At 40.4% G+C, this 19102-nt stretch overlaps 2 protein-coding genes across 14 annotated transcripts in view; one reads left to right on the top strand and one right to left on the bottom strand.

Annotated features, from left to right (window-relative positions):
• The window catches only part of il10rb (interleukin 10 receptor, beta), a 185409-nt gene that overhangs the window by 1165 nt on the left and 165142 nt on the right, over nt 1–19102 (bottom strand). The window lies entirely within an intron of this gene.
• LOC125973212 (interleukin-10 receptor subunit beta) overlaps nt 1–19102 on the top strand; it is a 165289-nt gene that overhangs the window by 120381 nt on the left and 25806 nt on the right. For 8 of the 13 annotated variants that reach the window (XM_068651638.1, XM_068651637.1, XM_068651631.1 and 5 more), the window contains exon 6: nt 1639–1762. In XM_068651638.1, the coding sequence (XP_068507739.1) occupies nt 1639–1762 (124 nt within the window). Of the gene's footprint in view, nt 1–1638; nt 1763–16242; nt 16297–17219; nt 17286–17378; nt 18700–19102 lie in introns of those variants that run through there. The other 5 variants (XR_011087264.1, XM_068651640.1, XM_068651639.1 and 2 more) reach the window with 5 other exon arrangements.

Here is a 19102-nt window from a genome sequence, read left to right as displayed (position 1 = left end):
GCATTGTATCATTTTCACCCAGGACCTCAGCCCAAGTTTTGATTGCGCTTAATGCGTTCGCGCGTGTTGAAAGCAGGACTATACAGTATAGCATAGGGAAATTGCTATACGTATAGCTAAATGTGAATCGTGTTGTTTTAGGTTTGAGTGTATTGGATGGTAAAAGGCCCATTGTTGTCCATCAAGTATGATAAATTATTCTCCACGGATTACATAAGAATTGCCTAGTTGCTGTACAATACATTTATATACATGATACCTTAAAAAAATAGTCATGGAGTAAGTAGCCGATATAGCGTATAGAGTATAAGGGGCATTAACACAATTTTTGAATTATTAGCATTGGGGGTGTATGAAAAAAAATGGATTGGAAAATTAGTTTTAACAGGAAAGATTTGATCGCATCTTGATCATTGCGGCCAATCTGTCAAGATTCAGTGCAATTGCACGTGTGTATGCGTGTGTGCGTCGTGTGCGCGCCCGTGTGTCGTAGTCTGTGCATGCGTTTGTGTGCGCGCATTTGTGCTCAACATGAACAACTCTCCATGAACTATTGGGCAGTACAGTAATCCCTCATTTATCGCGGATAATTGGTTCCAAGACCACACGCGATATGTCAATATCCGCGAAGTAGTGTCACCTTTTTTTAACATACATTGTTTGTGTATCAATAAATGTGTATTAAACCATATAGTACATAAGGGCATATGTTATTCTTAGAACATTAAATAATTGTTTCAAACATGTAAATACAGTTAATAGTATAAATGACATACAGAAAATAATGTATAAATAATATGAATATAAATATTGCACGTGTATGTGTGTGTAACCTATGTCGATGTAGTACTGCAATTGTGCAGGCGTGCGGGCAACTTTCGTGCCATAATTCCTCAATTTAGAATTTTTATTTCGAATTGTTTTCTTTGGGGGGGGGGGGGTTGATGTACTACACGATAAATGAACCGCAATATAGGATGTGGGATTACTGTATATTTTTTGTTTTAGATAGATAGATAGATAGATAGATAGATAGATAGATAGATAGATAGATAGATAGATATTGTTGTTTTTATCCTATTGTAAAGCACTTTGGGTTCCAGTTGGCTATTGTAAAGGGCTATGTTAATAAAATTTGATTGATTGATCGTTGATTGATTACGACACTACTGCAAGTACTCATTTCATATTTCCATATGCGACATCTCCCTTTTTTTAAAGTTAAATCTATTAACCATACATGATGAAATAATTCGAGCAGCAGCTGTCTCAAAATATCTAATTGCCTCTCTAAAGAGCAACAAACATTCTTCGGGTCTATATTGGTCAGAATATTCATTCAGGCAATGAAGCAGTTGGTGCTTCTCGTCATATGGTATGTCATATGAAACAAGCATCGACGTAGTGTTTCTATGGAAATCTACACCATTGTTTCGAAGCATGTTGAAGAGTTAGTGTCAAACTGAATTCAATAGACTCTTTATGTCACAAAACCTGGCATTTCAACCTGGGTTTGAAGACATTCTATATCCACTGTATATCCATTATGCTAGTCATTAATTATTCAACTTGAGCATTGTTTGTGATGCACCATGATACTGACATTATAAAACGTGATGTGTGTTTCTGACTGTTTAGTGGCTTCAGCTGTCCTCAGCCCACCCAGAAATGTCCGTCTAACCTCCATGAACATGAATTTGGTGCTGAGGTGGGATTCACCTGAGGGGGTAACCGGTGACATTTTCTACACCACAGAATGCAAGTAAGTCAGTGTGATCTGAACATCAACACACTTTATTTAATAGGCCAAAATTTTCCTAGAACATTTCGACCCATTGAAGGGTTCAAGCTCAAGTCAAATACAGGACAAATTGATGTGTAAACTCATCAAGTAACATGGTATGATCTGAAGCAGTCAGGGCAAAATTTTAATAAAATGCTTCATGACTACTTAATTGAAAATTATTTTGTTAAAATTACAGTAGGCTCTTGTATTTACGATAAAAAAATCTGACAATGAGAACGTCAATGATCATTTGGGTAAATGACCTTACTCTTGCAGCAAGTACCGTATTTTTCGGACTAAAAGTCGCTCCGGAATATAGGTCGCACCAGTCCTAAAATGCATAATAAAGGAGAAAAAACATATATAAGTCACTCCAGGGTACAAATCGCATTTTTGGGAGAACTTTATTTGAAAAAATCCAACACCAAAACAGACATGAACAGGCAATAACAGGCTAAACGGTACGGTACGCTACCGTTACATAAACACAAACAAGGAGCTGAGAACGTGCCTGACATAACATTAACATTATTCAAATAATTCAACACGTTTATCAAACCATCCGTGTGACTCCAAATCATTAAATCCATTGAAATCTTCGTCCTTTGTGTAAACAACGCCGCTTTTGAACCCGGAAGTGCATGCAGCAATGATGTCGGACTCGTTGTCAGCTGCAGTTCAAATTATTCCACAGGCCCATATAACTATATATATATATATATATATATATACTACATATTAAATAACTAAAACATAAATACATACTCCAAATCATTAAATCCATCGAAATCTTCGTTCTCTGTGTCACTTAAGAAAAAAAAAACACATACAGCTGCTTACTCCGGATGTACGTCAGACGTCAGACTCGTCGTCAGTTGCTGCTCCAATTATTCCACAGATCTATATAACTATATTGTAGCATTACCAAAGTACCAGGCAAGTCGTGGATTTGGTAACCGGCTCTTTATTTCACAAAACAAGAGCTCAATATATGTCTGTTGGCTCATTCTAACAAAGCGCCCGGGATCTCTCTTCACGGCCCTCCTAGACAATCGTAAACTACTGAACTCTAACAACATACAAGTTGCTACACTAAATAAACTATATATCAAATAACTATAACATAAATAACAAGTTTATCAAACCATCCGTGTCACTCCAAATCATTAAATCCATCAAAATTTTCATCCTCTGCGTCAATCTCTGTCCTCTGTGTTATAAACAACTCCTGAGTCCGGAAGTCAGTGAATGGATTCAGACTCATTCTCAGTGGCGGCTCCAATTATTCCACAGGCCTCGTGCGCCCTCATGCGGTTTAAAGTGAGAATAACATGTGAAGTGATCAACTATACTAGTAAGTAAGTAATGTGTTATTGATCAAGTAATAATGTGTTAATAATTTCACATATAAGTCGGTCCTGATTATAAGTCGCACCCTCGGCCAAACTATGAAAAAAACTGCGACTTATAGTCCGGAAAATACGGTAATTGTGAAATACTTAGCTATGTAAAGGACATTTAAAATGAAAGATTTTAGTTTAGGTTTTAGTTTAGATTAAAGTACTGTAATTTCTGTAACGCGCTACTTTTTGGTCAAGTTTTGAACCCTGCGGCTTGTCGTCCGGTGCGGCGTATCTATGGATTTTTTGTGATTTTTGTGGTGACTTGATCACTTATAGGTTGGGAACCTATGGCTCGCGAACCAGGTGTGGCTCTTTTGATGATTGCATCTGGCTCGCAAATTTCGGCTCTTCAGATGAAACATATTATCGCTTGTTTTAATCCAGCCATTGATTTTCCGCGGCCAAATCCTGTTCAGGGCTGCAGTTCGCTGCAGGAGCAACTGTCCATTGTTTTAATTGGATAATAGCTTACAGGTAAACGCCCCCTTTAGTATTAGTTTGCTCGGTCATTAGCTCAGGAGCTGAGGAGCAACTGTCCATTGTTTTAATTGGATAATAGCCTACAGGTAAAACTCCTCCTTATGAATCAAGCTGCTCGGTCATTAGCTCAAAGTTAACCCTTAACCAAAACAAAACAAAAAAAAAAGAAGATGGCAAAAAGAAAAAAAAGATGACGAGTATCGTACATTTCAGAATGAATGGACCGAAGAATTCGCCTTTGTGGAGAGAGCAGTAATCTGCGGTGTGTCTAATTTGCAATGACAAAATTGCATCTATGAAACGGTCGAATGTAAAGCGGCACTTCGACACACGCCATGCTACCTTTGCACCAAAATACCCTGCGGGAAGCAGCAGAAAGAACGCGTGCCATGAGCAGGGTGCAAGCTAGCCAGCAGCAACCCCGCGTATGGACCCGGCAAGCTGACTATAATTCCACTAGCTTTGCTAGAGCTTTAGCAATAGTGAGGAACGGAAAACCATTCACAGATGGCGAGTATGCTAAAACGTTCATGAAAAAACTTCAACCCGAAGACCAGCTGATTCTCAAAACTTGCAACGCGCTTTCTGTCACATGCTAGACACTGCAGCGTGTGAGTATTGGTGTATTGATCATGTTTGGATCTCCGTATGCATGTGAGCAGTCATTCTCACATCTTAAAAACATCAAGAACAATCTACGATCACGTTTAACGGATGAAAGTCTCAACGCTTGCACGAAGCTTAATCTCACCAAATACCAACCAGACTACAAAGACATTAGTAAATCCATGCAGCACCAGAAGTCGCATTAATGGTGAGTACTATAACATTATTTAAAAAGATAAATTCAGAGGGTTATTATACTGACATTTAGTTGAATTTACTTTTAAAATATATGGCTCTCACTGAAACAAATTTCCAAATATTTTGCTTTTATGGCTCTCTTAGTCAAAAAGGTTCCCAATCCGTGACTTATACACTCGTAAAAAGGTCATGGACCTGGGCGGAGGAATATCTGTCACGGTCATTGGGGAGAAGAAGAGTGGTGTGTTGATCGCATGTCCATCAGCCAGGCAAATAGTGCCGTATAATTGACACAAAGAAGAGACAGAATGAGATCAAGATGGACATTACTGAAGAACGGAAGCCTTTATAGACAAACCGTCATTATGGGGGACAAAAGAAACGCACATGATGCTGCTTTTAAGTTAAAGACAGTCGATTTGGCTCTTAACGTAGGAACTACAGCTCCTCATGCACTGTAAAGGTTTCTTCTGGTCACTAGGGGGCACTGGGCTATTGTTGATGACATCTTGTTGCGTCACCCTTTTCTTTCTTTATTTCCCGGTCACAGCTACTCTGGAGCTATACATGTAGCTTGCGAGTTGAATGTAATTTAGCGCTTTGTGCATGAATAAAATTAGCATGAACAGACAGAAAATGCTAGAAGAAATGCATAAAAGCAACAACGAAAGAGAGACTGAGAAAGTGTGTGGCGAAGTACGTATATCTGTCGCTAATCCAATCTGACACTGAAGAGGAAGATGTTTCAGTGCACAGGAGGAAGATTAAGATGGCTTTGGGCCAAAATCCCTGCTGCAGTGTGTGCAAACCTGGTCAAGAACTACATGAAACGTCTGATCTCAGTATTTGCAAACAAAGGTTTCTGCACCAAATATTAAGTTATGTTTTTCTGATGTATCAAATACTTATTTCATGCAATAAAATGCAAATTAATTATTTAAGAGTCATACAATGTGATTTTCTGGATTTTTGTTTTAGATTCCATCATTCACAGTTGAAGAGTACCTATGATAGAAATGACAGACTTCTACATGCTTTGCAAGTGGGAAAACCTGAAAAATCAGCAATGTATCAAATACTTGTTCTCCCCACTGTACATATACCGTATTTTCCGCACTATAGGGAGCACTCAAAAGCTTATAATTTACTCAAAAAAACACAGTGCGCCTTATAATGCAAGAGTGCCTTATATACGGATCAATTGATGAATTTGTTGATCCATACTGGTTGTACACAGGGCTCTGCCAAAATGTTTCAGTACGTTTCAGTACGACTAGTAAATTACAAGGTCGCATCGCTTTTAGCATTACGGCAACCGTGGTCAGGGGCGTCACCGAAGTAAGCTACTAGTGAGTGATCGTATGACATTTAAAAAACCGTTTTTTTTGTATAGGCTAGAATCCATCCCATTGCTTGATTGACATACAGGTAAGCAGGTAAGGCAATCACAGTGAACCGCACAAGCGCAATAGACAGTGGCCACACCCCTTCACCGCGGCAAGTTTTGCTGCGCATACACAAACCCGGCACCAAAGCTAACAAGCTAATCAATGCATTATGCATCAACGCACACACTCGCTTTTTTTTTTTTCAACTAAAGAAAGTTTATGACCATAAAAAATGAGTGAGGTTGCTGGACTAAGTAAGAAGCCAAACCCTACCACTTTCATACGGAATGGGAGTTGGACTTTTTTTTTAACCTCATTGCCTTGGTTGACATTCCCTTTAGCACAGGTCCATCTAGTGGATGCATAACGCAACCCTAGTCAACGTCGGTAGCTTCTATTCTATGTGCCTTTTAATTTGGTACGCGCTATATATGAAAACATTTCTAAAATAAAAAGTTCAATGAAGATGCGCCTTATAATCCAGTGCGCCTTATAGTGCAGAAAATACCATATGTATAGGAATAGGACTTCACTTTCACAACGTCTTTTTAATACAACCAATTTTAATATGTTTAATATGGTGGTGTGCCTTGAGATTTTTTCCAATGAAAAGGTGTGCCGTGGATATAAAAATGTTGGAAAACACTGGTCTAGACTTTATGCACTGTGTTGTAACCAAGTCAATGTAAGAACAAATGGAGTCTTGAATGATTGTCAAATTGCTCGGATAACAGTTAAAGCCGATACCTTTGCTTAGGCATCCATAATCCATTCAAATAATTTGCGTAATTCGCTCGGCACTACCTCCCAGTCTGAGTAAATGCGTGGTCGTCGTCGATGTGGAATTCTCTCACGGATCCTCTAGTACCATGTGCCACCACCTGAGTGAAGCTGGCCCCCCACCCCACGCAAAATTTAAGGAAAATAGTCTGTTTCGTTTGTGCTGGTTTGTGCAGCAAAATTTTTCGTTTGTGCTGCTATGGTTTTTTAGTTATAAAAGATTATTTTATAGGTCATCCAGAGTTCACCCAGCCCCCCATCTGCTCCAAATGAACCCCAAATTGTACCGTTTGTTTGTGCTTCGTTTGTGCTGGTTTGTGCTGCAAAAATTTTCGTTTGTGCTGCTTCCGTTTCGTAGATATTACACTTTTATTTTATAGCGATGACCCAGGCCCCCATTTTCCTCCAAATGGACCCAAAATGGTACCGTTCGTTCGTGCTTCGTTTGTGCTGGTTTGTGCAGCAAAAATTTTCGTTTGTGCTGCTTCGGTTTCGGAGATATTACACATTTCATTCATAGCGATGACGTCACCGTGAAGCTGGCCCCCCACCCCGCGCAAAATTTACCGAAAATAGTCAGTTTTGTTTGTGCTTCGTTTGTGCAGCAAAAATTTTCGTTTGTGCTGCTTCGGTTTCGTAGAAATTACACATTTCACTTATAGCGATGACATCATCGTGAAGCTTGCCCCCCACCCCACGCAAAATTTAAGGAAAATAGTCTGTTTCGTTTGTGCTTCGTTTGTGCTGGTTTGTGCAGCAAAAAGTTTCGTTTGTGCTACTTCGGTTTCGTAGATATTACACATTTATTTTCTAGCGATGACGTCACCCAGCCCCCCATTTTCCTCCAAATGGACCCAAAATGGTATAGTTCGTTTGTGCTTCGTTTGTGCTGGTTTGTGCTGCAAAAAATTTTGTTTGTGCTGCTATGGTTTTTTTTAGTTATGAAAGATTATTTTATAGGTCATCCAGAGTTCACCCAGCCCCCCATCAGCTCCAAATGAACCCAAAATGGTACCGTTCGTTTGTGCTTCGTTTGTGCTGGTTTGTGCAGCAAAAAATTTCGTTTGTGCTGCTTCCGTTTCGTAGATATTACACATTTATTTTATAGCAATGATGTCACCCAGCCCCCCATTTTCCTCCAAATGGACCCAAAATGGTACCGTTCGTTTGCGCTTCGTTTGTGCTGGTTTGTGCTGCAAAAAGTTTCGTTTGTGCTGGTACGGTTTTGCAGATATTACACATTTATTTTCTAGCGATGACGTCACCATATTTCGTCGCGAATTTCAAGCTCCTGGAATGCTCCTGATGCAGGACGAATACAAGGTATATATGTTCTTAGCCTTTTTTTTTAGCTTACAGAAAACTTTCACTGCGGGAAATGGCTTTTAGTACGGGGATATTTCTGTAATTATGTTTTTATCGTGCTCATTGATTAATTTCCTTGTTATCAATAAGCCTTTATGATCATTTTTTTCAATTACATCTGACGTGAAAAAGGTTCACCGCAACCTAAATACCTGATGAGTCTATGTCTGTTCCAGAACATTAATTAATGCAACAATTAATACATGTATGTGAAGTTGATGACAGCCAGAAAAAGAAACTTGAAAATTTGAAAAAATAACTTTCTTTGTCAAAGGAGAACATTATCAACATTTTTTTTAGCAACAATTCAAACAATGCATCACTGCACTTGTTGGGTTGACAACATTTATCTGAAATCAATCTCAGAGGCGGGAGGTTTTCTTCTGCGCAGAAGGGCGCACCCCAGACACACGCAGCAAGTGTGGCTGAGATCCGCGCTCTTCTCGAGTTGAGCCGTGCTTTTTATTGCGAAAGAAACAAAGGGGCAAGTGTACATGATCGAGTAGGTTTCCAGACAGGAAGGACATAATTATATCTCATGACTTCAACTTAAATAAGACCTTTGTCTGCTTCAGCCATCCCATGACAATCTCATGATCTGTACATGTCTAGCTAACTATGGGGCTTATTGTATAGCGCGGCTAATGACTCCAGTCATTAGCCGGCCATATGCCCCCGAGTCATTATCACAAGGCCTGATGGTCACATACTGCGGAGAATCTTGCACACAAAAGTAGATACATAGATTCCAATGATAAAAAGTATATTATTTCCAACATTCCCTCCTGTTTTAACATTAGAATTCATGAAAAAAAAAAGATCACCTAATAACTACATATGTTTATAAATGAGCATATGCCTACATAATATAGTATAGTACCATCAAAAAGCATGAAAGTTTACATTCCAGAGTTTAGCAGAACTACAGCCCTTCATCCGGCTTTGGCTATGTTCGTTATAATGAAATGTATTTTGTTCTGGATCGTCAAGAAACAATAGACAGGTAGGCGATTTACGCAAGGCGGTCCCACTCATCTTGTTCACGCTGGGCCAACATGATATTCTGGACAGCAGACGCTGATGTCAACCTTTTAGTCATGTGACAAATTAAAATAATACCGCATGTGGTCATTTGATAAAGTAATGAAGGACATAATATTGACACAATATCACAGCATACTGCAAAGTTGAAATGCTCTTAGTTTTGCCCCCCTTGCATATGTATGTGTCTGTCGATGCAAAGTCCAGTCCACTGAATGTTCAGTAGTGAATTGCTCTGGGATCACTGCCCAGGGCCTGCTGTCCATCCAAGATCTTTATGTCCACTTCACCGTCCTCAGAGTCTCTTCCCAGGCCCCGGTCAGCGTCCAGGAGTTCCCTAGTAATCGACATCTCCATAACCAGTCGTCAGCAAACAATTCTTCTCCTTTGGGGTTGTTCGGGGCACGGGGATGATTGGTGGTCGTCGTCTCATCGGAGTGTTGAATCGAACCTCCGAGCGTCCCTGTATCTACTCCTATGATCCAGAGGCCCGCGTGAACCTAAAACAAACAAACAAACAAACAAACAAACAAACAAACAAACAAACAACAACACTCCCCCCAGGAGTTATGAATTATCTCCCTTATTTCTCATCGTGCTGTCGGTCTCGCACGATTTCTCCTGTGACTGCTGCCTGTTGAATTCTGACACGTCCTGTTAAAGCCTCCAAAACAAGTGAATCCGAAAAAGCATTGAATGTCACAATTAAATTTTATATGTATCTACTTACTCATTCAAACGTAACCCCACCCCCCTTTGACACATTCACCCAATGTGTCATTAGGCATCCAAAAAGGAACCGGCAAATGTCCTACCACATCATCATATGTCTTGCAGCCAGTCCTGTCGAACCTTGCACTCATCCAGGATCGTCATCCCCAAGTTCCTGAAAATTGACTGTGCACCTCACACTCGGCAATACCAACAACGGACACTTGTACTCACAAAACTACACAGGCATCGAGTATCTACTAAATGAAAATAGACACACAATGAATCATGGCGCACGGGGATTCCGTCCTGAAAATCATCAATCATCATAAAAATCAAAAGGGTTAGGGTTAACATTTTCACGTGAATTCAACATAAACTTTCCAAGACTGCAATCGACAGCCTGCAAAAGTAATACAAGTTATAAAACAACCAGCAATCTGCTCCTCGGCTGGCGGTTGACGCTGCAATAAGTCAAGTGACACACAGAAACAAAGCCAAGCTCGCACTTGCCACAAGCAAGCTTAAGTTCCATATGTATGGTTGTCATCTACATAGTCTGTCACCTTGTCGGGTGAGTCCAGGTTCGTCATGTCATATGTCCATCGTCCTAGTGTTCGATATCAGTCCTGTCTTGTCCATCCGTGTTGCTGAATTCGGCCTTCTCCATGAACTATTTTTGTTGTTCATGGTGCCTTTGATTAACCATCGGCTGTTAGTCATCACGCTTGGGTGTTCCCGTCTCAGGTGAGAGGAATCTTACCCTCAACTGTGACCCTTTCATACCAACTCCAAAATACTTTGGCCTTTCATACTGCCCTCAACACACACACACACACACACACACACATATTCCTAACCACACAAGCGCCAATCCATTTGCATCTATCACTCATACAACAACAAACAAATTTAGTATGTGTAAGTGAACAGGCAATCAGTGAATATTAACGGTAAACCCTTCATTTCTGGATGTTCTTCCCAAGTGAATATTTCGTACATTCGTACCGGACCTTTACCATAAAATTGCCAATTAAATGCCTAAAAATTCAGTCATTTGTACTGCTGAGCATGTTCATGGGTGAGCATGGGGAAAGAAACAGCCTCAGCAGGTCCTTAAATAATCTTGTCCTAATCCATCTTTCTGATCGAGCACCTGGGTAAAGATACTCAAATGTCTTCCTCCAACAGTCTACTCCACTACATTATTTTCACTTTGCCATGTTAAGGCATTTGTTTTCCGAGTCCTATCACATTTGTCATCGCGTTCACTGTCACTTGGTGTGAGTCTCATGCAGTGTTATTCATAACTGTCAAAAGTTTTCATGGCTATTATTCCTTGATCTTATCAGACTTTTTATTTTGACACCAGAATTTCCCTGTGAGGTGTGATTAACTTCTACTTTATTAATTACCGTAATTTCTGGACTATAAGCCGCGACTTTTTTCCAAAAATTTGAACCCTGCGGCTTATAGTCAGGTGGGGCTTATATAAGATTTTTTTCGTGATTTTTGTGATGACTTGATTGCTTTTATACACTCGTAAAAAGGCTGTGGACCACTGTTGTGCGGTATCTTGAAGAAAAAAACAACAACAAAAATACTATTTTAAAACACTACTATGGCTGCTGCTTATTCTGGCTGTGTTGTTTGTGACTATTATGAGCTTTAGTAGGAATGCACGCTAGGTTACCTGCGTCAAAGGGCTCTAAACCCTTTCTCTTACTCTGCCATGTGACTCAGAGATTACACAAAGCAGTGGCGCTGTTTGGACCATCTACATTGTATTAAAACCCAATCAATCAGCATTTAAATTCAATTCTAATGACATTTTGCTCACCAAAAACAAGTTGTAATGAATGTGAACTTTTAATGCATTTTATTCAGAAGGTTACTTTGAACCCTGAGGCTTAAATGGCGCCGTGGCGTATTTATGGATTTTTACGGCTTTCTGTGTACTGTCTTTCTTTGCAAAAAACTCGTGCGGCTTATAGTCCGGTGCGGTTTATGTAAGAAAAAAACTAAAATATCCCTGAATTCTAGCTGGTGCGGCTTATAGTCCGGTGCGGCTTATAGTCCGGAAATTACGGTACCTCCATTGAACAATCTAATCACCTTTTGACTGCATCCTAGTAGATCCTAATGCCCTATTTTCCCTTCTCCAAACTGTTAATGACTAAATGTCTAATTGTTAAGCTGGATGGGCTAAATGTGATTCTACTCTTATTTCTTACAAATTTCTGTTTCATCCAAATTTATCCTCTGATTATGATACTTTTTCTTTCTTCGTAACACTACACAATTTGTTCCTTATCTATTTATTTATCTTTTAGCAAGACTCCTCAGTTGTGTCAAACTCAGTGCCCAAGCTAGCTTCCATCCACTCTGACCTAAGCTCCACCCAGTTTGATAACGTCTCAGCAGCTTGATGCATCTTTCAGGTCTCGTGTGTCTTTCGCCGCACCTCATTGTCAGGTTGTTATCTTTGGTTGTAGTCTCAGAGTCAACTCATCCCTCACTCTTGGATGAGTCCATTTTCAACTGAGTCCATTCTCATCTTGTGAGTTCCTTCGTTCTTTGTACGTCGCCTCCGAGGATGTCGTTCTCCTCCAGGGCGTTGTGCTCCCCCCAAGCACAAATATAGTCCTTTTTTGCTCTTGCAAAGGTCAAAGGTGCCTTAGAGCCATGCACCATTTTTCTTGATGTTCTCAGCTGTCGGTGGAGTCTCGGGATCGAGTTTCAGAGTCACTGATGGATACTGAAAAAACAGACTGGGATACCAAACTTAATTATCATCTTCCAATTTGACATAAATTCCATAGTGCCTTCTGTTAATCAAACTTCAAATTCTACTATTATCAATAATCTAATCTACCTGAGAAGGACAGCGCCTTTCCTTTATGAGCGCTCGGATGTATTGTGATGGACCTCATTTGAACCATTTTAAATTGACAGATTACCCTAAACTTAAATTGCAAGTCTTAACTGTGATTTCTCTCAATTATACTGTAATTTCCAGAAGCTCCTCCTATTTTCAGGCTACTATCTATCTTTTGTTTTCCTAACTTTGATTTTATGCCATTCTCTCTATTACCTTTCCACCTTTCCTGATTTGAGCCTTCAATTTCTGATTTCAAATTTTGCCTAGTATCATCTCTATTTTGACCTCAGTATTAATGGTGTTATGCTCACTTTACAGATATTACTGAACTGTCCTGAATTTATAATTCACTGCCAGTACATCGAAGGCCATTTCTCAGCTGTTCACTTTTTCCATGTTCCTGTTAGGCTTCACTATTCGAATCTTCGAATCTTCATATAGAGTTTCTTTTAGGTTCCTGTGTGGATCATGTTTCACACAAACAGGACATGCTTAATTTTTTTTTTTTTTTTTTGAAAGAATCTAAACCAAAGGTAACTAATAGGTAACTAATAACTCATCTCCCCCCTGTTGTCACAAGTGACACAACAGGCGTTGCCTTAAAAGTCATTTTGGCAAAACAGTTTTGTTATTGACATCGTCAATAACACCTTATCCATTATCACACCCTTTGTTGTTTGAACTAATATCATTTTCAATCTTGTCAATCCTTCTTCTACTATTGGTGTCCACGCGAATGTATCTTTGACTGCTAACGGCTGTCCATGAGCCACTCCTGTTAGTGGCTTAGCAATTTCAGCATAGCATGGAGCCCAAGCTCTGCAGTAATGACAGAAAAAAAAAAAAACACATCAGTTGTTCTTCATGACAGGTCGTGGTGTGTCTAATATAACCTGTTCCCTGCTCTCCCTTTCGCTGAGAGTAAACCAAGATAGTTTACTTCAGGTTTTTACCCATCCTAACTTCTGTTACTTGACTTCACTTCCTCTCTGGCCTAAATGCTGCATGAGGAGAAAGGAATCTCATCCTTACACTTCCTTTGTTTCAAAAGCAATTATCATCATTGTAGACGAAAACTTGGATTTTTGTCTACTTGAAGCCCTTTGAGACTGTTTGTGATTTAGGGCTATACAAATAAACTTGACTTGACTTTTAGATGAAAGCGTAAAACGAGCCATTCAATTCATGATAATCAGTCAACCACTGTGAAATAAGCCCTATTTTCTTTTCTTAGCATTAAATATGCTCAAAATCACTCTTTCTTCAAAGTTGTTCTACTACTTTTCACATAATAGTCTCCAACAACGTCAACCAGTCAAGCTGTATCTTGTCATTCATTCCTGCTCATTTGCATCTCACACACGGGCACACACACAGGCACGCACGCATGCACTGTTCTCACTCTCCTCAAGCTCTCTTCAAGCTGTCCACACAGTCATACTACATCATTTTTAATTCACAGTCCTCATTTGAATCTGTCCTATCTCAAGGTTCTTGGTAAAACAACCCACTCATTCCGATTTTGACATATTCCAAAAATTCACTCAAGAGATGCTTGCATTCAATTAATTCCATAAGCTTTTCATTTCCACAAAATTTGCAAATTTAGGGCAATTTTCCTTCCACTCATTCTTAAAGGCAAATTCTACATTTCACCTTTACACTGTCCCAGTTTGAAATTCACATCATTCAGCCCATTCAAATCACACTGGGAAAGTTTTTAAACATTCCCGAAATTGCAAAATTAAAAACTTTCATATTTTCAAGTTAAATTATTACTTCTTTGTATGGCATGCTAAAACTTGGCGAATAAAAGATTGATTAAAATTTCTGCAAAATTTTACAAAATTCATATTTCACCTCTAAGTTCTACATGTTTCAACTGATTCAATTCCGCTCGAACATCATTCTGTTGCATCTCCTAAGTATTTATTCATCTTTTTCGCCTGCCTTTACCCCAATTTCTCCAAAAATTGCATTTTCCAGTTTCAATGTCTCCTTTTTTTTCTTGCAGTGCAAATCGAATAGACCCCAGTCTAGTAACTTTCCTTGCAAACTATTTTAGCTAATTTCAAAATTTTAACACATAGACACACATAAACACACAGAGAACACAAGGACAACACAAAGGCCCACAACAAAAACACAGTGCACAAACAACATCAACAAACAATGCTGCGCAAACATCTTCCTCTATTTGATGTTTTGGTTTTACTATTTTTATTTATTTTTTCTCACATTAGTGGCCTTTCATGGCTTCATTGTCTGACAATCATACTTGCGGCCTCAAGTTTGGTAACTTATTTAACGTATACTTCTCATCCCCTGATACATTGTCAGTAACACTTTGACGGCCCCCCATTTTAATCAATTTAGTTCAACATTTAAATCATAGGGATTTCTAAAGATGGAATGTTTCTTTAGTGCAATAACAACTTTCTGAGGTAATTCCTGCTTCGACCAGTTTTCTGGTGAGGAATTCCACAGAAATTCGCCATTTCTTCCCACCATGTTACATGCAGCACAATAGCGAGTGATACGTGCTACCATTCACACACATTCACACTGCGGAATTTTCTTAACACAACGAGGTGTATTTCCGTCTACAAGTTCCATCTGTATACCGAATTCCTATCACTTGGAATTCACAACAAGGACTCCGCCGTCCTTACCTGGGTACCCTTTTTCTGGGGACTAAAATACCCCAACCACGCGGCCAACGAAGAGCTCTCGCCGAGTCTCTGAGAGATTTCTTTTGAAGATTCCGTCAATCATCGCTGCCGAGAGGTGCTGAACCGGACGCCGGCCTGGTGGATGAACATTGCTCCCCAGGGCTTTCCTTCAGGCGTCCTGTGACCTCTGCCGTGCACGGATTCGGCGTCTTCAACACTCCTCGGATCAGCGAGCAGATTTTCAGGAAATCCCGGACGAGCCCCCAAAAATGTTGGGTTGACAACATTTATCTGAAATCAATCTCAGAGGTGGTAGGTCTTTTTGGCTTAGCGTTTTCTTCTGCGCAGAAGGGCGCACCCCAGACACACGCAGCAAGTGTGGCTGAGATCCGCGCTCTTCTCGAGTTGAGCCGTGCTTTTTATTGAGAAAGAAACAAAGGGGCAAGTGTACATGATCGAGTAGGTTTCCAGACAGGAAGGACATAATTATATCTCATGACTTCAACTTAAATAAGACCTTTGTCTGCTTCAGCCATCCCATGACAATCTCATGATCTGTACATGTCTAGCTAACTATGGGGCTTATTGTATAGCGCGGCTAATGACTCCAGTCATTAGCCGGCCATATGCCCCCAAGTCATTATCACAAGGCCTGATGGTCACATACTGCGGAGAATCTTGCACACAAAAGTAGATACATAGATTCCAATGATAAAAAGTATATTATTTCCAACAGCACTGTGTAGAACACAGCATGTGGGAAGATCTTAGTATTTACTGATGCTGCTTTCACGCCACTTCCCAGGTCATTATAGATCTCCCAGGCATATGCAGTCCTCCTGCAGTATGCCACATAATGCCCAAGAGAATCCTGGGTCAGTCCTGGTTCAAAGCCAATGACTCCTCTCAAAGTAAAAGTCTTCTCTTTTAGCTCCAGACTGGAGGGAAATTCAAGCAAGGCAATTTCCTTGCAACTGCTACCAAGGTCAGTGTCAATCCACACAAACTCTCCAAGATTCTAGCTGTGAGTAACATTACCTGAACACAGAGCATTGCCTGTATTGTTGTCCTGTGTTTTGAATGGAGACGGACACTGGGAAGTATTTTCAGTTGGCCTGAGGCAGAGAGAGTCAGGAAGGCTGAGTCCCTCTTCAGCAGCAGTCTGAAGATAAGCCATGCCACAGGTCTGCAGGACAGCAATGTTTGCACAAACAAGTGAAATTTGCCTTGTTACTTGGTGACTTAAACGGCAGTACTGTGAGGAGCATTGTTATGTCAAATAAACACTTGGGATATTCCTCATTGCGCTCTCAATTACACACTGGAGATGTGGCATTGTGCATCAATTTGGAGAGCACCAGAGGTCAGGAGGACAGGTTTGAATATTTCCCCCAGCAGTTCTGCCCTCTGTGAGTATACCTGTGGGTTCACATCCTGTGTTGTGATGATTTTCACCAGATGGAGGAATTGGTTCCCACGTTCATACTTCAGAACAGTCTTTTCAAATGAAAAACTTTCACAGAAAGAACAGCATAAGCAATGAAAGACAGAATCAAATGCACAAGTATTGAGCACAGACACTTTTGATGTGCGAAGATTAACAGGCTGTTGATGGTTCCCGTTTTTCAACAATGGTACCTTGACTTTTTTCCAGCCCACTTGTGTATCAATATGCAGCCATTCAGGACAAGGAGAGAGATATGAAGTTATCTTTCTTTTTTTTGGTGGGACCGCTAAACCTCTCCAGTTTTCAACTGCACTGTCAGTAGATGCATCTGGCTCCGCTCCAGGATGAGATTTTTTTTTCCCTTTTGTTTACTACTTCAGTTTGAGAAGTACTGCAGACATCGGTAGGCTCTTTGACAGTCGTGGCATCACACACATCCTTTTCACTTTTTTGTTTTGCAGAGCAAATCCGCATGTTTCCCTCAATGAAGGAAAGATGACGAGCAACAAACCGGTCCACACGAATGGGTAGGCTTTCATACTTGAAAAGGCCTTTTTTATGTTTTTGAACTCTGCTTCAACAGCTGCGGAACTTGCAGTGATACTGGTGCTTTTGAATAGAGGGACCATTATTGCTGTCCAGAGTGGCAAGTAACTTCCAAGTCTTGTTATTTGGGGAATAATCTCAGGGAGGAAGTGGATGTTGTCTCCCCATCAGCCATGGCAAGTGACCTGCTCTCCTCACATATTTCTGTCACCTACTGTCGGACATTAGTCTGGATGTGCAGATTTAATGGATCACCTGGTTCTTGTCCCTCAACTTCCTCATCTGAAATGGGGACAAATTCCTCTGCGATTTGCGCTCTCAAGTATTTCTTGCACTTTTCTGATGGGATAGGGGCTCTAGAATTGTCATTACCCTCTGTCTCACTCAGTGCCACACTGGTGATAGCACGAAGAAGTTGTTTTGCATGTTGCAAACATTGTGACTTAAGAAGCTGTGCTATTGACCTGACAAAAAAAATCCTTAACACGAGGTCTTTTGTTTTTCAGGCAGTCCCATCGGCAGATCATCTTAATACAGTGTGCTACATCTACCCTGACAAAACATGGGGGTAGATGTCCAGGTTGATTCCCACGTGAAATGTTAAAGCACTCATTGATGTAGGTCTTCAGATCAGGATGAGGGGTAAAAGCTTTGACTAGAGCTCCAAGAATCGCCAGAGAAAAGTCACTCACTGCTTCTTTAGAAACAGATGCACCTGCATGGATCCATTCCTTCAGCCACTGTGTGATAGCATTAACATCATGCTTCTCTGACAGCATCTGCACGACTGGGACACTGGATCTGGTATGCCCTGTCATAACACCCTGATACAAGAAGATATGGCCAGACATGCCATTCGGCCTCACCAGTTTTTTAAGTATAGAGCAGTGGTTCTTAACCTTGTTGGAGGTACCGAACCCCACCAGTTTCATATGCGCACTCACCATCGTTAGTGAATTATTTTTTTTTTAATTCTAGACATAGATGTTTTTTACTGGTGCACAAAATGAGCCATGCATGAACATCACCTTGTTCAAAGAACAAAACCAACACAATGCAGGAACTCACAACAAATTACATACTGGTAAATCAGAATTTACACAATAAATCAGGTTTGTTCGGACCTCCTCAGTGGAGGCTCTGTCGAACCCCTGAGACCGACTCACTGAACCCCTAGGGTTCGATCGAACCCAGGTTAAGAACCACTACTATAGAGCCAGTTGCATCAACACATAATATTGGGTGAGATTTTTTTAAGCTCTTGTACACATGCATTTGTGTTTGACTCCAATAGTGACAGAAAAACTTGTCAAGTCCAATGTCTTTGATGCTGTCACTGTGAGGTGCACTGTATTTCAACATCTGCAATGATAAAATTGGATTTTTGTCACCTAATGCCAAATCATTTTGCCTTGCGCAGGGTGGCCAAATTTGGCAGGTGGCTTGGCTCTGGGTCTCCGAAGTCCATCAGTTTATTTGCTTGTGATGCTCGCCATACATGTGGTTCCATCCTGCACACGTAACTGTCCAGATAGAAACCGCTTTGAGCTACCAGTGTGTAGGGAGTCATCACTGTTCTTAATGAAACAGTTCAATATTATTGGACTGTTCATTTCTGGCTCTTCGCCACAATTAATGTTGAGAAGGCCATGACACTCCTTGCAGTATCCTCTGATTTCGATATAATTATTTGAGACCAATGGATAGACCTTGGCTCTTCTAAAAACAAACTGTTTTCCAGATTTGTTCATGTATGATGTGGGTCCAGGTGCCAGGCTTCAAAATTCTCTCTCTCTCT

Source organism: Syngnathus scovelli, chromosome 8 (genome assembly GCF_024217435.2).
Source record: "Syngnathus scovelli strain Florida chromosome 8, RoL_Ssco_1.2, whole genome shotgun sequence".
In the NCBI taxonomy this organism is placed as follows: Eukaryota; Metazoa; Chordata; class Actinopteri; order Syngnathiformes; family Syngnathidae; genus Syngnathus; species Syngnathus scovelli.
This window is presented reverse-complemented; position numbering and strand designations above follow the sequence as displayed.